This window comes from Zea mays, chromosome 5 (genome assembly GCF_902167145.1).
Source record: "Zea mays cultivar B73 chromosome 5, Zm-B73-REFERENCE-NAM-5.0, whole genome shotgun sequence".
Lineage (NCBI taxonomy): Eukaryota > Viridiplantae > Streptophyta > Magnoliopsida > Poales > Poaceae > Zea > Zea mays.
The window spans coordinates 61,977,915-61,999,456 of NC_050100.1; the positions used below are offsets into that span (position 1 = coordinate 61,977,915).

Below are 21,542 nucleotides of genomic sequence, written 5' to 3' on the forward strand. Positions count from 1 at the left end.
CCCTCTCCATGCTTTGTCCAAATTGTGTAATCCTTCATAAATCCTCGGCATACCAGATGAGATATGATTTGTTCTGTGTCATTAAATACAGCAGCATTTTTGCAGTCCATGCATGGACAATATATGTGTTTTGTCTTTGTTCTCCAAGCATGGTTCGTAGCGACATCAATAAACCTATGGACCTCGGATATGTATGATGGATCTAGCCTTGATAAGTTATACATCCAGGATGTCCTCTCCATCACCACCTGTTGGGAAGGATGAAGGGGTGAAACCCTATATCCAAAATATGGCTAAATTTAAGGAAAATGAACAAAAAATGGCAAGAGGAACATAAAACTAAACTTTCCTAGCCATACTCTCTTTAACACATGGTGAAGGCCTAGTTCCAAAATTGAGCAAAGATGAACAATAATTGGCAATTAAAACATAATTAAACCAACTTTCATAGCAACTAATAAAAACAATCTTAATTACCAAACCTATCTTCTTCTCTCTCCACACAACACATGAACCATTCATTAAACAACTTAATATGTCATGGATAAACTGATTTGAGAACTAAACATGAAAAAAGAGAGAGGATAGACAAAATCTAACCATATTAAACAACTTTATTTGAGCGAATAGAGCAAAAATGTGGCTAAAATGTGGCTAAAATTGAGAGAGGATACACTCTCTCTCCAATGGTGAAACCCTAGATCCAAAATGTGGCTAAAATTGAGCAAAAATGAATAAAAATTGACATTAGCAACATAAACCAACCTTTCTTAGCAATCTTCTTCCAAAAAATGAAGATCAAAACCTCTCCCCATGTATTTTGTGAATTCTGGACCTCCAAAATCGCCTCCAATGGAAGTTGGCTGCGAGCATACAGTTCACTGTCGGGGGGAAGAGGGGTATTTATAACAGACACTTCACTGGCGGTTGTCTTTAAAAACCGCCAGTGAAAATTGATTTCCACTGGCGGTTGTCTTTAAAAACCGCCAGTGGAAATAGGATGTTTCCACTGGCGGTTAAGTTAAGATAACCGCCAGTGGAAATCAATTTTCACTGGCGGTTTGTGTAACACAACCGCCAGTGGAAACATCCTATTTCCACTGGCGGTTGTGTTAAGATAACCGCCAGTGGAAATAGGTTTCCACTGGCGGTTTTTAAAGCCGGGCCCACCTGTTTCTTTCACTGACGTTTGATAACGGAAACCGCCAGTGAAAAGTTGAACGTGCCGCAGACTTTGAGCTTATTTGTACTAGTGAGTCACAGTTGTTTTAAATTTGTCCATGTCATATATATAAGTGTTTATATATATGTATGAATATATGCATGTATATCTACTATACGTATATTCTCTTTTGCACGCAGAACGATCTAGCTTAGCTACAAAGGAATTCATTGTGGACCCCTGGCCTGCTGCTGGCACAGGTGTTTCTGTTGTCAGCTTCATATTTGCACGTCAGGTGATATGCATGCATGTCAGCTAGGCCGTCGTATAATTCGAATCATCATCGGTCATCATGTGTCGTGGCCGCGCCCTTTACATATATAAATGGACAGACTGACTGCGGCCTTTTCTTGTTAATTAGTTTTGAAGTTAGCGATTTTTTTTGGGGAGCCCTCTCCTGCAGCTATCTGCTGCAGCATCCGATCCAGTTCAGAGCGAGGAGGCTGACAGGGAGGCCCGGCCGCGTGGACGTCTCTGTGTGTGTGTGTCATTCAAAAACCTACAGTAGCTAGCTAGCTAGCCAATGGAGGCACGCCTCTCAAGGCACGCAGACGCAGTGCAGCTAGCGCGCACCTAGGGGTGGATATCGAGCCAGCTCGGCTCGTTATGGCTCGGCTCGTTATAGCTCGTTATTGTAACGAGCCAACTCGGCTCGGCTCGTTATACTAACGAGCTAAACAGCTGGCTCGGCTCGGCTTGTTAGGAAGCTTGAGCCAGCTCGTTAGGCTCGCGAGCCACACAACTAAATATAAAGATCTATGTACATAAATATATGTATAACCGAAAAATCATATTTTAAGTGTTTAACACTACAAACATGTAGCCATGCAATAATACAAATATCTAAGCACATGACACATCCACACATGTCCATATCACAGATCATAACAACGAGAAAACAAGACTATGAGAGATGAGACAACACCAACGACTAGACAAACTTGTGTTGTGGCTTAGCTCGTTTGGCTCGCGAGCTAGCTCACGAGCTAACCCGAGCTGGCTCATTAGAGAACCGAGCTAGAATGCTAGCTTGGCTCGCTACAAAATTAAAACGAGCCGAGTCGAGCCGAGCTACTAACGAGCCGAGTCGAGCGAGTTATCGAGCCACGAGTATTTCGTCCAGCCCTACGCGCACCTCGGGTCCGGTCCGGTCCGTCGGTATCCACATCTTCTTTTCACCCCAGCTACTGCTACTACTACTGTAGTACTTGCTAGTAGTACTAGCTCTCTGCGCCCCTGCAGTGTCGCCGCCGCCGCCGCAGCAGCAGCCAGCAGGTCTCTGGCGACGACGACGCCCCGCACCCCAAACTCCAAAGCGAATGAGTTCGTTAAGCATAGGGATTTGGGCATATTATGCTTTGGCACGCGACGGACGACGACGCCCATGCATGCATGCACTACTCTCCTCCTCCTCCTCCTCATCATCTCTCTCTGTCTTTTCCCTTGCGTTGCGTTGCGTTGGGAGTAGACGAGTAGTATATATACCTTGCTCCCAGGCACGCAAACATCCGTTCATGAGGACGACGACGTGGTGTTGGTGTTGGAGTTGGGGTTGCGGATGGATGGATGGATGGGGACAGAAAGGGGCTGGAAAATGAGTGAAAGGGAGTAAAAAGAAGAGTCAACTCGTGTATTGCGCACAGGGCTCGAGACAGAGGGGGGCAAAGCCCTCTCCATTATTGGGGCCTCACCCTCACCTACATGCATGCGCATCACTGTCAAGGTCAATTTTTTTTTATTAATCCCTTCCCTTCTTCTACATTCTTAGTAGCTTAGTGTAGTACAGTAATACAGTACCGCATCAAGTGGTTTACCTCAAAACAACTTGGTACACTGTTGGGTTGTTTTTTTTTTAAAAAAATTATGCGGACAACTAATTTCATATTGCCAAGTTGGAGTGTCGCCGGACCCACATGCACTCTGACGACGTACCTGCAACGCAATGATATGTCTCGGCTCGTTCCTTTGGGTTCGGCTTGACGAGGGAAAAGTATATATATATATATATATATATATATATATATATATATATATATATATATAGGGCGTTGGTAATGGAAGCCCTGGGCTTCATATAGGTGCGCGGAGCCCCAGCCAGACGAGCCGAACGTGGTCGAACCGAATGGATCGGTTCAGGCGGCCCGTTTTAATGCACTACAATTATGCAAGTATAATAGCTTGTACAAATATGCGTAAACCAACGTGGGCCACGTGTTCGTACGTGGATCGGTGACGTGTAACCCGTAAAAGGGGGAAGCACATTTAAACAGACAGTTACGACACCGTAAATGTATTCATAACATTGCATAGATGACTGTTACTCCCCCGATCAGAGCGCCCACGATCAGCGCGGCCACGATCCTAAAATTAAGCGGGTAATGGATATGCGCCGTGAAATATGCGTCCACGATATTGGATATACGCTTGGTACAGGGAAAAAAATCATAATCTTCCAGAAAAGTGGAGAGTACGCATCATTTGATAGTCCGCTGCTGGGTGAAGGGCGATTTTGATCTGGAAGATGGCGGCGCCATGGGGAAACAAGACCATAAGTGAGTATGCGACGCCGACGTCTGTTCATAGACAAAATCAATGCTTGGATATCGTAACAATGGTGCAGGAAGAAGAACAAGGAGGGTACCAGTTAGCGTCAGATGGAATTACGCATACAGAATCAGCTACTGCTGTAGACGCAATTACTCCACCAGCAGCTTTGAGGGCCCCAGGGGTTGATGAACAGACCATATTTGAGGCATCAAGGATGACAGTAACTCAAGGAGGACAGCACCTTAATACTATGCGTACTATTGGTGATCATGAACAGGACACACCAGTGATTCTGCAGAGACATGTAAGTAATATTGAACTGATTTGAATTTTCAGTATTGTACGTTGAATTGTATACAGTATAAGGCAGCTAGAGATGGTGTGACATTCAGTATTTATATTGTGCATACACTGTGAAACTTTTGGCTGAAAATTGTTATGATCTACATACAACATAAAAATATGTAGGGTACCATAGCTGATACAATTTATATTTTTTGCACAGGAAGTTACAATTGATCCGAGATTAGTACCTAAAGTTGGTATGACATTCAGTGGGGTGGATGAAGCATATAAATTTTATAGTAGGTATGCATATGAAGTTGGATTTCCATTGAAAAAGTATAGGGAACGGAAAAATTGTAAGTGGTTGAATTGCTCGATGGAAGGCAAAAGATCAGTAAGGGGAATATCAAACCCAAAGGTACGTAGTACCAGTTCGAAACGGACACAATGCAAGGCCGGTATGAAACTTAAAAAAATTTATGATGATGCAAAAGAGACAGTTATATCAGTGCGTATTGATCTGTTGCACTTGGATCATAATCATGAATTTTTTAAAAAGGATACCGAAAAGAATCAATTACAATGCAACAAGACGCATGATCCTGAATACATGGAGTTCATAAGTACAATGCAAGAGAGTCGAATCCCGCAACATTGTATTATGGATTATGTATCAGAAATGCACGGTGGTCCTGAGAGTGTGCCTGTAACAGCACAGGACATGTATAACCTGTAAGTTTATGATATGTTCCGATTGATATACATAATTGATATATGCTGATTGTTGTTTCTGCCTAATGCTAAATTTTCACAATAATTTCAGGAAAAAGGCAAAGCAACGAGAAAGAAATGCAAATGATGTGGCAAAGCTACTATCCTTTTTTGCATCCTGCAAAAAGGATAATCCACAATTTTTCTCTGACTTCCAATTGGATAAAGAAGGCAAGATTTTAAGTATATTTTGGTCACATGCAAGCCAGCAAGGGGATTACATTGATTTTGGTGATGCGGTTACATTTGACACAACACATAAGACTAATCTGTATGAAAAACCACTAGGTATGTTTGTTGGTTCAAATCACCACCTACATTGCACTATATTTGCTTTCGCATTGTTGGGGGATGAAACTGTTGATACATTTGAATGGGTATTCAACGCCTTCAAAACATGCATGGGAACCGAAGGGCCACGAGTGATGCTGACAGGTACGAATGATAATAATGAATTAAATGTATATACATCAACTATGGCTTAAATTAGATATTATTTTCTTTATATAACATGGAATAAGATTCGTACAATTGTGTCATATATGTTTGTAGATCAAGATCCTGCAATGCCAGTAGCCCTCGAGAGGGTTTTCCCACACACAATACATCGTTTATGTCTATGGCATGTGCAAAATAGGTATATGCCTTTTCTAAACGAGTTGTATGCAAGATTTGAGGAAATGGACTTTAAGACACGGTTTCAATCTATAATACATCATCCTTTGACTGAGTTGGAGTTTGAGACTGCATGGTCAATGCTACTTGAAGATTTTGATCTGCACGATAACAGTACTCTGGATAAGCTGTATGGAATACGTAAGGATTGGGTGCCTGCTTTTTTTAAAAATCATTATTGTGGTCTAATGTTGTCTACACAGCGTAGCGAAAGCATGAACAGGCTTGTCAAAAGTGCACATGTTGATGCAAATACTCCGCTTCATCAATTCGCCAAGCAAATGATGAAACTTCTACACAGTAGAAAGATGAAAGAGTCAAAAGAAGCAGTGGGAAGCATGGTGAGGATAAAATTGTTATGTCGTATATTGATACTTTAATATAAGTGTAAACTAATTTGCATTATATATGCCACATGGTCAAAAGGAAACGAACACGCTATACATGTTTGAGATAAGGGTTGCAAGAGCATACACAAGGGCTGTGATGTGTAGATTCCAGGAATCTTTGAAATATGCAACCGCATTCAAGATAATGCACGACGAAGAAGGGGGTGCAAATGATTGGGTAGTGCAACATACAACTAGATCGAATAAAATTGTTTGGGGACAGCACCAATTCAAAGTCACAGCTGATGAAGATGCAGGAAAGTATACTTGTGAATGCAAACATTGGGAACATACAGGTATGGAGTACTAAAAAGTAAATATATACATTGAAAACATATGAACAAAATCTTAAGATCATTATTGTTTTATAGGGCTATTCTGTGTACATGTACTACGCGCGTTTATGCATCTTTAGATTGACCGGATACCGAAAGAATATATTTTACAAAGATACACCACCTCTGCAAGGCAAGATGTTCCGTTTTCAAGAGATGATAGGAATTTGAAGGGGAAGGATGGAGAAACTAAGTCATATAGACAGAAGATGTTGCTTAAAAAGGCAATGAAAGTAGTGCATCATGCTAGTTTATCCAAAGCAGGAAATGATAGAGCCCTAACAGTAATGGATGAGCTTCTCGAAGTACTTTCGCGTTTGGAAACAGATATAGGGTCTGTTTGGTTGGGCTGTGGCTGTGAAAAAAGTTGCTGTGGGCTGTGAGCTGTGGAAAAAGCTACTGTAGACTGTAAGCTGTTAAAAAGCTAAAAACCGTTTGGTGGAAACCACTAAAAGTCGTTAAAAAATCTTCGATATATGTTTTCACAGTTCTATCCGAAAAGCCACTAAAAGCAGGTCCAGAGGTGCTTTCAGATTTGCACTACGAGAAAGTCGGCTTTTAGAAAAAGCTGCTTCCTGGATCCAGCCCTTTGGTTGGCTTTTGACTTTTAGGGGCACAAAAGCAAAAGCCAAAAGTCAAACCAAACACACCCATAGACGTTGAGGAAACTTGTGGAACTAGTGGAGGAGATGGTATACAGGTATGTAATGTTTTAATATGTATGTTGTAACATATTATTAATCATTTTATATTGATGAGGTGTGAAACAATAAAATCTCAGGACGATGATGAAGCCAATAGAGACAACGAAAAGGATGATGAATTTGACGAAAGGAATAACAAGGTTTGGATCGTACTGTTGTTAATGTTTATTTGTAAATGATGTATAATGATCTTTCATCCAAATTTTCAGGAAATTCAAGACGTATCTATTATACTTGAACAAGGTGTGGCCAATGATCAAATACATATACCAGTACGTCCATTAGAAGAGGTAATATCTTTAACAACTTTACTGATTTGCAGTTATACATATACATGATTTATACGTTTGAGTTATTGGGTTATGATTGAGCTTAACAAAATGTGTTGTCAATTACAGGTTAATTTGCATGATCACGCAATAATGAATGTTAGTGGTGTCAGTGAACAAAATGATAATGCCAGAAAGGTAATAATGGTATAAATACTGTATGTTGGACTACATAATATTATATGCTGAGAAGTATTTACTTTTGAATTGCAGAAACTGGAATTTGCAGTCGATGGGATAAGCTTGGCAAGACCAAATAACTCAAGACCCAAAGGAAGAACAATAAAGGGGAGTGAAGAAAGGGTTATTAAATTGGGAGCAAAAGGTACAAAGAAAATGACCAGGAAATGTCAGAAGTGTGGAATTGCTGATGGTCACAACAGTAGGACATGTTTGTCAATGGAGGAAAATAGACAAAGGTTGGCAAGCCTTGCTGGACGTAAGAGAGGACGACCTCCAGGATCTAGGAACAAGGGTGGCAGTAAAGCTCCTGATTGGAATGAGACAACAACATCTAAAAAACACGCAAATGAGTTCGATAGTAGTGAGTCAGACAGTGATTAGAATCTTGTATGAGATACGATTAATTTGTTTTTACAATAAACCTTGCTTGTTTGGCAACTGATTTATATAGAGGTGGATATTGAAATCTAATAAATGGTGCGTATATTGCTTAATAATGTTGCGTAACTGGAACTACAAAACATCGTATATAACTTGTGGGATGATCGTATAATTTGTAAACTATATACCAGTACTGTTGATAACGACAGCAGTGAGTCAGGCGCGCGAGTAGTCTGTTGTATCTGATACGAATAATCTAAGATATAAAGTTGTTGAAATCTGATAAATAGAGCGTATATTGCTTACTAATGTTGCATAATTTGAAGTAGGAAACATCGTATATGGCCTGGATGATACTCGCATATAAACAGATGGTAATATTAAGGAATGAGGTATACATATAACATCTTCAGAACATAAAAACAGATCATATTTAAAGCACACAGAAGTGAAAACATCTGATGTTCACATATTCGCGACATAACCATAAGTATCCAGCCAACTAAAGTTCACAAAAAGAACCTGGGTAACACCCCTAACACAAAGTAGCATGACAATTGTTCTGAAAACAGCACATATAAGGAAGCTTCCTACAATTGTTAACTGAACAAAATGGCCAAAATACCACAGTACGGTACATTGCCCACACCATTGCTTAGATCTGACATAGTTCACTAATTGCGCGCAAACATAAATCTCTGGATATCTAATGGAAGTGGCAACGCCTTGTTGATGCGATGGAATGTGAGTTGATGAAGGGCATGAGCACGTAGGTCTCGGGAATTGTCCTGCAATAAAAGCATAGCTTGCATTAGACACGTCTATAGCTAACATGAACAACTGATGGCAACCGGATTATAGAAACAGTTAGCACAGACACTTACTGGTTGATTGAAAGAAGATATGACACCTGCATTGTGATCATAAGATTTCATGTAACTCATCACAAAAAATCCACAGTCATTTGACCCTGTCCTCATTGTTGGGCAGTTAGATGGCATATCCAATGGAAAATTACCAAACTTAGGAAATTCTGCGTTGGGGCAAACGTGTTGTAACGCTTTGCTCAGCCTACTCATTATCACCCTAGCCCATGGGAATTTCCTGCCACCTAAATAAATTGGATCATAATGATAGTCCTTCCATTCGGTGCCACCAAGTTGTATACCATAGGGATTCGAATCTAAAATGTGTATAACCCGGTGGTGTAGATTGATCACATACAGTGTCCAATGACCCCTGCTAAGCATAGGTACCATTATCTGTTGATGAGAAAAGTAAATATAGGTTACATGTTGCTGTTGTAAAGTCATGATAATATAAATGTACAGTTAATGAGCTGATGAAACTGTGAACAAAATGTTAATGGGACTTACCGACTTGCATTTATCCAGATTCACCAAAGCAGGCAATGTGTTGTGCAAGCAATTCTGTAGGACATTTTGATCAAACGGCTGAGGATTCTTGCTGTGACGTTCCTGTTCTTCAAAATTTAACAGAGCCTATAAAAAAAATAGAGTGTGTAAGTATATTATGTGTATAGTTACAATAACTGTGAAGAAGAACCTACCCCAACGTTGACATCAAGTATTAATCTGTTAGATGTCAGAGTTCGACGATGATTTTTAGAATCATCACGAATACACTCTATGAAACACTGCATGAAGACATCCTCAAGACATTTACCCTCCGCGAAAGATTCATAAATATCCATACAGTTTGCACTGTAATCACCGTAATCAATAACAACCCTGTATGATGAACAAAAGGTATAGATTCTTATTTCATAAATGAACCAACTTATAAATACGTTATTCGTAATTTGGGTTACATGTACCTGCTTTGGTCAATGTCCTTGGAACAAATTAAATCCCACAGAGAACGGATACATTCTTGCTCTGTAAGTGGTGGATCAGATCCAGAGTTTGTAGTACCTTTGAGTGTATCAACCTGAAATGCAACATGGTTGTAAGTGGTTGAACATTAAAAAAATCAGTTTAATATCATAAAAAGCATTATGTAATATGTATGTTATCATACTGACATGAGGAGTTGGGGTCTGGTCAAAAACTGGCCCACTGTCATTGTGTTCCATTTCCTCTGTTGCCATTGCACCTCTCTACACAAAGGTATATAATTAGTATAACTGTGTTGTATGTATAGTAAAATGTAATTATAACATGAGACATGGACTGCTAACAAACATTTTTTTCCGGTGTCACGTCAAATTTGGGCAAGCAGGTGCAAGCTGATGTGGTTTGAGGTGTGATATTTGTGTTCCTCAAACTTATGTTTCGAACATCAAAACAGAAATCCTGTTGACAAAAAAGTGTGGTTCGCATACTACTAAAAAGAAGTATGCATACATGTACGTATAATGAGTAAAAAATAGTATTGTCGTTGGACAAATTACCTGTTGATCTGAAACCACATCCGATTCGTCGGGAAAGGTCTCAAGGACTGTACGGATATGCTGTTGTCTTTCGTGAATTTCTTCAAACTGAGTAGCACCCAGTTGGGTCTCAAGATGCGAAGCTTGGGATGGCATATCGGGTGTGGGCTGGGTGGCATCAACTGTGTGTCCTTGTACACAATTATATTGAAAATAATATATGTCAAAACTTGAATTATAAATCAAATGTTGCTGTGTATACTTGACAAAAACATAAGCTGTTAACTGTACTTATAACAAAAAACGTACGCACATGTCAAAAGATAAAATGTTCTGAATAAGGAATACCTGCTGAATCAGTCGAATTCCCCGTTTGCTGTGGCTCATCAGTCTCGTTTTCCAAATTTTCAGACTCGGCACGTAGTACCTCGTCTATCAATTCTATAAACTTGTCTGCTATGTCATATTGCTTGACAATAATTTTGTCGATGTTGTCTTTTATGGCTACGCATGACTTGTCAACCTCCAAGTCATATGCAGCAAGAATATCTGTGAATTTAGATCGATGACGATGTGGGAGATCGTTGATCTTACTTGACATCATCTCTTTGATAGATGGAAGTTTGATGTTAAAAGTTGGCCGAGGCATGGGGCCAGGGCGCGGTGCATCAAAAATATTGGTCCTGCACTCCGGCTGGTTGTTCAGCAAAAAATAGTAAGAATCCATGTCCACCTTCGTATTCTATTTGTTCAATAAATAATAATAAACAATGGATATAATACATCATAAACTTGCCTCAGATTGGCGATCGATCTTAGGTCCAACTGCATAGCATGTCTCCGTCGAGCTTCGGAACTAGAAATAAAATTGTAGTGACTGTGAGTAACCAACTGTGTAACTGTGCATAACCAACTGTGAAAATATGAATAACTTACTTCACAGTGTCCGAAAGATTCAGCCCCATGGCGAACCTTCCTCTTGTCAGCTTTGGTCAAAGCTTTTATGCTATTCTTATCAAAAAATTTAATGCGAGGTGTGCCACTCTTATTATGGGGGGCAGCGGCTGTATGCAGGTGATCCAAGTAATACAACTACATTAAAAAGAATTACAATGTTCAATAGCAATGTAAGTAGACATAACCAACATCGTAAAACATGTTACATAACTACCAAAAGTTAGGAACCAATAATGAAATAAATGTGCATACGGAAAAACATTATACTTACAAGGACAACAATGGAACATCCATATATAGTCATGGAGACATTTGTGGTTATCCGGTTGTGCCACTTCTTGGCAGCTTCACATAGATCATTAAAAATCAACTGGCACCAGTCGATCTCATGGAAACGGTGCATTTCTTCTGTGAGAAGCACCTCATGATATGTGATGCCCCAGCTAGCAGTTGGAAACAGCAAACGGTTGAATAGAATGAGGAAGAAACATCTGATTGAAAGGTCATCATCCTCGCCTTTCCTTAAACGATCCTGTAGAAATGCCACATTGAACTCATCTTTGGCCACACCAAGCTCTGCCCTCAAGTTGCTTGCTGCAACTGCTTCATCAATACCCAAAGGTTTACCACCTCCATGATTTGGCACGCCAAGAATAAGATGAACAATATCCTTTGTGATCTTGAGTTCCTTTCCTGGACCAGGACGTATTGTCATATCCTTGGGGTCTAGCTTGTCCATCAACCATTGGAGGTGTGATCTACTGCACAGCGCATCTACTGTCATATCAAGAATAGAAGAGAAGCCTTTACGTCTTATAGCCTCACGTTGTCTTTCATTCAAAATGTTAATGCTTGCAATGACATCTTGAGGGTTGCACCTCACATTAAGCCTCTGTTAAACAATATACAACATGAAATAATTTTGTTATTATGAAAAAAATAATCAGAACATTACAAATATGAAATTGTTTGTTGGGTATGCATAACATTAACCTATCGGGGTAGCTCCTCATGTTTAACCCTCTTTGTCACGACTTTTCTTAACACTCTTGTGTGGCTTTCAGAAACATTGCGCTTCTTCAGAGCTGGCATGAAGTCATCTTCATCAGAATCAATCTGAACTGTTTCATTGGTCACATTTTGACTGTCAGCATTTGGAGGATTTTCAACTTCTGGACATGGATTAGGATGTTCTGCAGAGGGAATGTCAACACTGAAGCACTCCTGGCTTGACTGGATTGTTATACGCTTGGGGTTATTTGGAGGACGGTCGACTTGCTTCATTTTTTTAAATTAAAAGCTGCATACATAATATACAATGTTGTAAAAAATAAAAGGTTATATATGCATATGTATTTATGATGTGGTATGATTGAATCAATTAACCTAATTGTTTTAAATACCAAACTTAAAACATCTGAATATACTGTTCTCTATTTACATTTGCATACACATACTGAACTGTTTCAATTATTAGGAAAACTGAATATGTTTCAATAAAAACAACCCTTGCTGTGACCAAATAATGTGTTAGCTGTAATGCTCTGAAATACATTAATGTATGCACTAAACAGATATGAAATTTTAAATAAAAAATATACTCTACGAATAACAACTAGTTGACTGCTCATTTACTAAACACATTTGCATAAAAAATCTGAATATGTTTGAGCAAGACAAAACTTGCTATAACCAAACTGTATTGTCTGTGACCTAGTGTAATAAATAATGTCTGTTTTGTAATAATACAAAACTGTATATGATTCAATAAAACATGTACTGAACTGTTCAAAAAATAAGTGAATAACAGACCTTGCTGTAACCAAATAATGTATTAGCTGTAATCATCTGAAAATACATAAATGTATGCACTAAACAGAAATGAAATTTTATATAAAACATATACTCTATGAAAAACAACTAGTTGGCTGATCATTTACTAAACACAGATGCATACATATTCTGACCTGATATACCAGCATAACAAACTGAATATGTTGCATACAGATGCATACATGAAACACATTAGCATATATGTTCTGTCCTGTTATACGTTCATAAAAATCTGAATATGTTGCATACCATTGCATACAGTTGCAAACATAAAACACAATTTGCCTGCAACCTGATATGTTTGAGCAAAACAAAAATTGCTATAAACAATCTGTATTAACTGTGAACTGGTTTAATAAATAATGTCTGTTTTAAAATAATAAAAAACTGGATATGATCCTGATAGTCGCCTAGAGGGGGGGGGGGGGTGAATAGGGCGAAACTGAAATTCACAAATATAAACACAACTACAAGCCAGGGTTAGCGTTAGTAATAAGGAACGAGTCCGCAAGAGAGGGCGCAAAACAAATCGCAAGCGAATAAGCAAGTGAGACACGGAGATTTGTTTTACCGAGGTTCGGTTCTTGCAAACCTACTCCCCGTTGAGGAGGCCACAAAGGCCGGGTCTCTTTCAACCCTTCCCTCTCTCAAACGATCCACGGATCGAGTGAGCTTCTCTTCTCAAATCAAAGCCGGGAACAAAACTTCCCCGCAAGGGCCACCACACAATTGGTGCCTCTTGCCTTGATTACAATGGAGTTTTGATCTCAAGAACAAGTGAGAAAGAAAAGAAGCAATCCAAGCGCAAGAGCTCAAAAGAACACAAGCAAATCACTCTCTTTAGTCACTATGGCGTTGTGTGGAAGTTGGAGAGGATTTGATCTATTTGGTGTGTCTAGAATTGAATGCTAGAGCTCTTGTAGTAGTTGGGAAGTGGAAAACTTGGATCCAATGAATGGTGGGGTGGTTGGGGTATTTATAGCCCCAACCACCAAATGTGGCCGTTGGGAGGCTGTCTGTTCGATGGCGCACCGGACAGTCCGGTGCACACCGGACAGTCCGGTGCCCCCTGCCACGTCATCACTGCCGTTGGATTCTGACCGTTGGAGCTTCTGACTTGTGGGCCCGCCTGGGTGTCCGGTGCACACCGGACATCTACTGTTTGCTGTCCGGTGTGCCAGCATGGGCGTTTCTGACTCCTGCGCGCGCAGAGCGCGCATTAAATGCGCGGCAGAGAGCCGTTGGCGCAGAGAAGACCGTTGCTCCGGAGGCGCACCGGACAGTCCGGTGCACACCGGACAGTCCGGTGAATTTTAGCGGACTAGCCGTTGGCGTTTCCCGAAGCTGGCGAGTTCCTGAGGCCGACCTCCCTTGGCGCACCGGACACTGTCCGGTGTACACCGGACAGTCCGGTGAATTATAGCCGAGTCGCCTCTGGGGATTCCCGAAGGTGGAGAGTTTAAGGCTGAGTCCCCCTGGTGCACCGGACATGTCCGGTGGCACACCGGACAGTCCGGTGCGCCAGACCAGGGGTGCCTTCGGTTGCCCCTTTGCTCCTTTGTTGAATCCAAAACTTGATCTTTTTATTGGCTGAGTGTGAACCTTTTACACCTGTATAATCTATACACTTGGGCAAACTAGTTAGTCCAATTATTTGTGTTGGGCAATTCAACCACCAAAATTATTTTAGGAACTAGGTGTAAGCCTAATTCCCTTTCAGATCCAATAAAACAATACATGCTGTCACACAATGTATTAACTATAACAATAATGGAATAAATAAGTGTATGCAGTTACAAAAACAACTAGATGACCACCCAATTACCAATTGAACATAATATGATGCAAAAAACTTTAACTAATGTGCATAAACATGTAACCTAATGTGCATAACCAACTGTGTACATGAGCGTAACCGACTGTGTAAGTGTGCGTAACCAACTGTGTAAATGTGCGTAAATGTAATACATCAACTGCATAACTAATGTCAACCCTAGCCGTGATCCACACAATGCAAAATGAACAAAAAACAACTAGTTTGTTGACGGTCAAACTCGATCCAATGAAATGCGCGCGAGCTAGGGTTGGGAAGAACACACCGATTGGAGCGGTACCCGTTGACGGCGGCGAATGTTGAGGATGGCGGAGAACGTGGAAGCAGTCGGGTCGGCGGAGAGCGAAGGAGCAGAACCGTCGCCGGAGAAGGTAGGGTTTTCGCCGGTCACCGGACGCAGCGGCGCGAATATTGGAGCGACGATTGGGGAAACCGAGGGCGCGCCGCTCAAATGCCGCTTGCGACTGGATCGACAGCGAGCGGCGAGGGGTTGGAAGAGTCGTCGGAAAGGGGAGCGGAGTCGCCGGGATGGAAGAATCGGCGGAGATTCCTGGAGTCGTGCCGGGGTTGGGGTTTTGCGGTTATGGAAACTGAGCCGGGAGCAAAGGAGCTAATCGCGGGATCACGTAGGTATTTATATGGAAACCGAAAGGTCAGTCGGCTGTGAATGCAGGTGCGTTCATATTTGGCTAGGGCTTCCTCTAGCTAAATAGAGCCCAGAGCTCTAAATACATATAGTATATATATATATATATATATATATATATATATATATATATATATATATATATATATATATATATATATATATATATATATATATATATATATATATATATATATATATTCTCTTCTCGCTCTCGCTCTCGCCTGCTTGGATGCGTGCAGGAGGGACGAGAAAAAAGAACCGGACCTGGGAAGAATGAATGGAAATTAGCTGCTAGCTGGCTGTCGTTATTGTATCTGTCTAGCTCGTTGAACTAGAATTGCAGTATTTTCACCTGTTGGCCATCCATCCACTGTTTCAAGGAACTAACTAACTATATATAACCGGTTTCATCGTCTGAATTTCTCTCTCTCTCTTTTTCTTCCATTGTCATCTTTGTCGTCGTCGTCGGACAGCCGGCGGAGTGGAGGCCCATACATGCACGTATGCAGGTGTTTTTGTTACCTCTACTTAGACCGTGTCGTCCAACACGTTACTACCTATATGGTGGTCACCGAAACACTGATTTTCACCATAGAATGCGTTGTTTGCGGAACGAAGTTTAAAAACAGAAGATATGATAGGTAAGCTGCCGGAGGCACGACAACCGCAAAAAGGAAGAAAAGAAAAATCACTATTATGGAATCTGTTAAGAAAACCATATGTATGGTTGTCAACCTCAGCTCCAAGTTTCAAGAAAGTACTATGGTTGTCAGCGTCGTCATCAGTTACCACTGCACTAGCTACTACTAGTTCCACGCTAAATTAACATATGTGTGCGTGGTTCAAGGCTGGTGTGCTGCTTGCTTTAAGGTAGCAGCAGTAAACTCACAGCTAATTAACAAAAAAAAAGACACTCCCCTGAAATGAAATGAAATGGAATAATGGAATGAGATAAAATGGGCGACGTGGTACCAGTAAAGCCACTAAGCCAGTGAATTGAAGGGGCAGCATGGGTACGTGGTACAGTGACTGATGAGTGGTGACACGAGTGGGGGTGGCAAAGCAAGCACGGACGAGGCGTTTACGCTGTTGCTCATCTTGGACCATTCCCTGGCCGCGCCGGCGCAGAGGATCCCTGCGCAGCTAGGCGGCCGGCCCTCGGGCGTGCTTTACATGATGATCGTCGGCAACCTTTTTAAGGCGAGAGAGGCGCGCGAGATCACGAGGCACTAGCTGACAGGTTCTAGACGACCAGAGGCCCGTGTCAATGCCTTGCCATGCCATGCCATGCCGCAGCTCGACGTCAGGACTAGCTCAGGGAGCGCGCGGAAAGCCAGGAGAGCGCATATGGGACTGATGAGTGCCAACAAGACAACAGCAACAGCACCGGCGGCATGCAGGAGGGAAGGCCAAATTTATTTATTTATATATGTCGCCATGGTCAAGCATGCATCTCCATGTCCATGTCCATGCACGAAGCTTCTCTCGCTAGTCACCACTGCCACACAGTGCCACTGTTCACGCACTCTCTGCCTCGCCCTACGGCCGCCGCCGCTGCAGCTGCTAGCTACAGTGTGCAACAGTGCGGTGTGCGTGCGTGCGTCCGCGCGCGCGCGCCGTTTCAGTTTCCTCCCATGGCGTCCGCCGACGACTGTCCGAGGACGCGTGGTCCTCGACGACGACGAGGAGGAGGGCCAGCCCGGCCGGGCCCCACCGGGCGGCGGCGGCTGCACCTTTCGCGGCCGGAAAGGAAAGCGGTGCTGTGGTGTTGTAGTAGTAGCTAGTAGTGTTACTACCCGACACACTCCCCGGATTCTCCGCCACGTGGCGAGGCATGCGCCGTCCGCTGGAGCCTAGACGGTCGGGATGGCCCCACGGCTATACACCGTACCCGTACCCTTGGGGGTTTTAAACTCGCCCGGCTACGCCCACCACAACTTCTCGACCGGCTGAATGAACCTGAGCGCCCGTTCCGTTTTCACTCTACTCTTCTCCCGCTCCTCTCCTTCCTCCCTTTCTTGGCCTGCCAAAAAAAAGCTTCCCGGCGGGTGGTACGGTGAACATTCTTCCCAACAGTTTTTGGGAGTGCGTACGTGCAACACTTCCTGTCTGATGCGTGTGGTAGGGGGGGAGTACTGCTCTATACGCTGTAGCATGCAATGTAGAAGGTTTTTGTACTGTTCAATTCATGCATCTAGCCTGCAAATAAAAAGGTGTTTTGTGAATATGCATTACTGCAAGGAAAAAAAAAAGAAAGAAATTGGATTGTTTGCAGCTGGTAGGCTCCATGCTTGTATGGTGTACACATCACTTTTGAGTTTTGACCATACCTATTAGCTAAGTGGAGGTACCTATATATATATAGCATTATTGTTCTTGTTCTTGGGGAAGCTAATATATACTAGTATCATCTACAATCACATTTTTTTAGAAAAAAAACAATAGGACATACATTCTGTGCTAATGCTAACCATAAAATGACACTTCATTTTCCCTCCTCATTTAACCAATAAAAGTTAGCTAGCAATAACAACTGCAATAATGTTTTCTTCCCAGCTGGAAAAATAAATTGTAGGATAAATAAAACACTCGGATAATCGACGTGAATAAATAAAGAAACAAACGAACTATTCTGCCCTGCCAACTGACAAGTGCATGCGAGTTGGGGCCGGGGGACGGATGGATGTACAGACACACTGCAAAGGCCTAGTTTCTCCTGTCAGTAAAAATTCCTCCCTGTCCTCTGTCGCCATGTAGTCATGCTGTTATTGACAAGCCACGGATGGATGGCAGGCAGGGACGACAGCTCGGTGGTAATAATTCGCCAAAGCCCAAGGGTACAAACTGTAAAAAGGGAGCCAGGGCAAAGGCAAAGGGAAACAACTCTCTGCAAAAAGAAAAGAAATAAAAAAAAAGAAAATACACACGCTACCCTACTACTACTACCACTGCCATGCTCACTTTCTCCATTTCTTCCCTTTTTCTCCTCCTCGTCTCCCTTCTCTCTCTCCTGCGTCCATCCTCTCTCTCTCATCTCATCTGGTTGGGTGGAGTGGAGATAAGCTAGAGAGGTGAGCTCTGTGGGATCGGAGCGAGAGCAATAAATAGAAATTAAGGTCGGGGCCGCCTCCATGGCGGCGTTTGCAGGCGCCCTCGAATTCCTCCCCTGAACCCATTCGATCCGCCCCCTAGCTCTCTCTCTTCCTCCTCCGCCCTCTTTATATAGCGGTAGCCTCCCACCTCTCATCTCCTCATCACCCCCCAAAAAGCAGCTTGCTTGCTTGCTTGCGTTCTCTACCACGACTTATGCTCGATCGTAAACTAACCTCAGCACCGTCCTCCAGCAGATACTACTTGTGTAGCGGGCGAGGGTGAGGTGAGGTGAGGAAGAAAGAGAGCCCTCGCCGCGTGCTTAGGCCCCCCCCAAGACGCCGAGAGAGGAAAGGGATTAGGCAGCAAGAGGAGGCGCTCCGCTCTCGGATTAGAGGCGAGCTTCCTATTTCCAGCAAAGGCAAGGTGAGTAGCACTGGTAGCAGTACTGATGAGTGAGTGATGGTGCGGTGGAGCACTGCAGCGGCAGGTTTATCTTTCTCCTCTCTTGCTCACTCGCACATGCATATCCCACTCACACCAGCAGCAGCGAGCTGAGGCTAGGCTAGCCATCCTCATCCTCAACTCCTACGCGCTTAGCTTGCTTGCACAAACCTCTCTCTATGTCTAAGAGCTTCTCGCTGCAGATCTACCGCCGATCCATCCGCTACCGAGCTATGCCAATCTATATATGCAGCTCATGCATCTAACCTACTGCATGTCACACAGCCCCAGCCCCATGCCCGCTGTACCGTGCCGCCGTGTTGTTGCTTTTGCTTCTCTGCCTGCGCGCACCTTCTGCTTCTGCGCCAGCTTTTTTCTTACTCCCAAGATCTCTATTTGTTTTTTTTTCCGTTGTTGCTGTAGGAGAGGATCAGCTAGCTAGCTGCTAGGAGGCCGGAGGGAGAGAAAGATCGGAGGAGGAGCTGCAAAGGCTAGCTTTTCTTTGGTGCGGCTGGTGCTGGTGGTGAACTGGTCTCGGTGCTCGGTGGTGCGTGGTGTGGTGCACACTGCACACTCTCCCTCTCGCGTTCGTCTTGATGGTGGGTGGTGGTGGCAGCTGCCTCGCATGGCTGGGTTCTCTCTGAGGGGCGGCGGAGGCGGGAGGGGCGGTGACCGGGGCGGCGATCACCCGATCGGCGCCGACAGCCTGTTCCTGTACGCGCGAGGGGCGGCCGCCGCGGCTGCCGACACGGCGGCCAGCGGCGGCGGTGGGGGCGGCGGGATAGGGTTCCAGCTCTGGCACCCGCACCAGCAGGCGACGGCGGCGGCGGTGCCGCACACGTCGCAGTTCTTCTCCTCCGGCGCCGTCGCCACGGGCGTCGTGCTCGGCTTCTCCTCGCATGACGGGGCCGGCGGGATCGGCGGTGCGGGTGGCGCCGGCGCTGGCGGCGGCAGGGCCGGGACCAGCTGCCAGGACTGCGGCAACAACGCCAAGAAGGACTGCACCCACATGCGCTGCCGCACCTGCTGCCGGAGCCGCGGCTTCAGCTGCCCCACGCACGTCAAGAGCACCTGGGTCCCCGCCGCCAAGCGCCGGGAGCGCCAGCAGCAGCTCGCCGCGCTCTTCCGCGGCGCCGCCAACAGCAACAGCGCCGCCGCCGCCGCTGCTGCGGCCGCGAGCAAGCGCCCGCGGGAGCTCGTCCGGTCACTTGGCCGCTTGCCGTCCGCCAACTCCGCCATGGTCACCACGACCACCTCCTCAGGTAAGGTAGTACAGTGCGGTGCGTCTCATCCGTCCTCGCTTGCACGGCACGTTCCACTTCAACTCCACACAGCACCGTGTCACAGTACCGTCGCGGGACGGACGGCGTGACATATGGCATGCCGCGTTGATTCATCATCGTATATATATATATAAGGAGATGTCTAACCAAATGCTTGTCTTGCTTGCTGCGGTCACAGGCGACGGCGGCGGCGGGAGGTTCCCGCCGGAGCTGAGCGTGGAGGCGGTGTTCCGGTGCGTGCGGATCGGGCCGGTGGACGAGCCAGACGCGGAGCTCGCGTACCAGACGGCGGTGAGCATCGGCGGGCACACTTTCAAGGGGATCCTGCGTGACCACGGGCCGGCGGACGACGCGGCGGTGGGCCAGCTGCCGCCGTCCTCTGCGGAGTACCACCACCAGCTGACGGCGGGGCAAGCGAGGGAAGGGTCGTCGCCCGCGGGGAGCAGCGAGGCGGCGGCCACGGTGGCCACGTCGGCGGCGGTGCTGATGGACCCGTACCCGACGCCGATCGGCGCCTTCGCCGCAGGCACCCAGTTCTTCCCTCATAACCCTAGAACCTAGCTTAAGTTAGCTAGCTTTGCTGCTTCCATTATTCGTATCGGTGCTAGTAGCTTAATTCCTTTGATGGTTCCATTTACTTCTTCCAACAAATTAAAGATGATGATGAACATGAGCTAAGTAGTCATCGTCATCGTCGCAATCAAATTCGAGACAAGAAGAGAAGAGATTTTAATTGTTACTGCATACTACTACTACAACGTGCATTCGAGCCGTTGATCGATGAACACTAGTGCATGATCAGCAATGTGTGGATCATATATAATGTTATTAGCTAGTAGAGCTAGTGTACTGTTACTTGTTGAGCAATCTTGTTTTGGGTTTCATTAATAATTTGGCTACCTTAATGCAATGCAAAGATAAGAATTTTCAAGTGTAGCTTCCTTCTTCATTCATTCCACAAATGATGGGAGCTCCATTTGACATGCAGTAGTCCTGCACGTGATTAGTTAGTGCTAGCTACTGTATACTGTCTAGCTAGCTAGCTAGCTTATTATAAGCTAATATAGTATAATCCTCCCATGAATAGTGTCTGTGTATACGTAGGTCACACACTGACACACCCTGTGATTGCTTGCGCTAATCTCCTTTTGTTTACATGCATGGGGGTGGAGAAGCTTCTTCCCTCCTCTCTGGATTTAGCTTGTGTAAAGCTGCACTGCAGGGGGCGTTTCTTGCATT

The 21,542-nt window shown here is 44.2% G+C and overlaps 3 protein-coding genes and 1 long non-coding RNA gene across 7 annotated transcripts; 3 read left to right on the plus strand and 1 right to left on the minus strand.

The window, feature by feature from the left end:
• The first annotated feature begins 3,291 nt into the window (after positions 1 to 3,291).
• On the plus strand, positions 3,292 to 5,880 carry LOC109939361 (protein FAR1-RELATED SEQUENCE 5-like). Its single transcript, XM_020537997.1, has 4 exons — positions 3,292 to 4,073; positions 4,275 to 4,786; positions 4,878 to 5,260; positions 5,378 to 5,880. The coding sequence occupies exons 1-4, from the start codon at positions 3,744 to 3,746 to the stop codon at positions 5,878 to 5,880; spliced, it is 1,728 nt and encodes a 575-aa protein (XP_020393586.1). The 5' UTR covers positions 3,292 to 3,743.
• Positions 5,881 to 6,585: 705 nt separating this feature from the next.
• On the plus strand, positions 6,586 to 7,771 carry LOC103626443 (uncharacterized). The gene is made up of 5 exons (XR_004849431.1): positions 6,586 to 6,924; positions 7,006 to 7,068; positions 7,138 to 7,218; positions 7,327 to 7,395; positions 7,471 to 7,771. It is a non-coding gene; the product is annotated as an uncharacterized lncRNA (long non-coding RNA).
• A 412-nt stretch (positions 7,772 to 8,183) lies between these two features.
• Positions 8,184 to 10,326, minus strand: LOC103626444 (uncharacterized). Its single transcript, XM_035959054.1, has 7 exons — positions 10,235 to 10,326; positions 9,866 to 9,940; positions 9,659 to 9,771; positions 9,392 to 9,572; positions 9,198 to 9,323; positions 8,706 to 9,083; positions 8,184 to 8,609 (listed from the first exon to the last, which is right to left on the minus strand). Exons 2-7 carry the CDS (start codon positions 9,929 to 9,931, stop codon positions 8,496 to 8,498), a joined length of 978 nt encoding a protein of 325 aa, XP_035814947.1. The 5' UTR covers positions 9,932 to 9,940; positions 10,235 to 10,326; the 3' UTR covers positions 8,184 to 8,495.
• A 7,564-nt stretch (positions 10,327 to 17,890) lies between these two features.
• On the plus strand, positions 17,891 to 21,239 carry LOC103626446 (protein SHI RELATED SEQUENCE 1). 4 transcript variants are annotated; one of them, XM_008646856.4, is made up of 4 exons: positions 17,891 to 18,557; positions 18,834 to 19,002; positions 19,444 to 20,282; positions 20,482 to 21,239. In XM_008646856.4, the coding sequence occupies exons 3-4, from the start codon at positions 19,646 to 19,648 to the stop codon at positions 20,862 to 20,864; spliced, it is 1,020 nt and encodes a 339-aa protein (XP_008645078.1). In that variant the 5' UTR covers positions 17,891 to 18,557; positions 18,834 to 19,002; positions 19,444 to 19,645; the 3' UTR covers positions 20,865 to 21,239. The 4 variants fall into 4 exon arrangements, with proteins under 4 accessions (XP_008645078.1, XP_035814948.1, XP_008645077.1 ...); XM_008646855.3 differs by lacking the exon at positions 17,891 to 18,557 and adding an exon at positions 18,568 to 18,714; XM_035959055.1 differs by having other exon boundaries at positions 17,891 to 19,002.
• The last annotated feature ends 303 nt before the right edge of the window (positions 21,240 to 21,542 follow it).

Excerpts from the sequence above, each read along its gene's own strand:
- LOC109939361 (XM_020537997.1), top strand. The coding sequence starts at position 3,744 with ATGGCGGCGCCATGGGGAAACAAGACCATAAGTGAGTATGCGACGCCG. Across the intron at positions 4,074-4,274 it reads CAGTGATTCTGCAGAGACAT|GAAGTTACAATTGATCCGAG; the intron begins GTAAGTAATATT and ends TTTTTTGCACAG. Across the intron at positions 5,261-5,377 it reads GCCACGAGTGATGCTGACAG|ATCAAGATCCTGCAATGCCA; the intron begins GTACGAATGATA and ends ATATGTTTGTAG.
- LOC103626444 (XM_035959054.1), bottom strand. The coding sequence starts at position 9,931 with ATGGCAACAGAGGAAATGGAACACAATGACAGTGGGCCAGTTTTTGAC. Across the intron at positions 9,573-9,658 it reads AAGGACATTGACCAAAGCAG|GGTTGTTATTGATTACGGTG; the intron begins GTACATGTAACC and ends TTCATCATACAG. Across the intron at positions 9,324-9,391 it reads TACTTGATGTCAACGTTGGG|GCTCTGTTAAATTTTGAAGA; the intron begins GTAGGTTCTTCT and ends TTTTTTTTATAG.
- LOC103626446 (XM_035959055.1), top strand. The coding sequence starts at position 19,646 with ATGGCTGGGTTCTCTCTGAGGGGCGGCGGAGGCGGGAGGGGCGGTGAC. Across the intron at positions 20,283-20,481 it reads CACCACGACCACCTCCTCAG|GCGACGGCGGCGGCGGGAGG; the intron begins GTAAGGTAGTAC and ends CTGCGGTCACAG.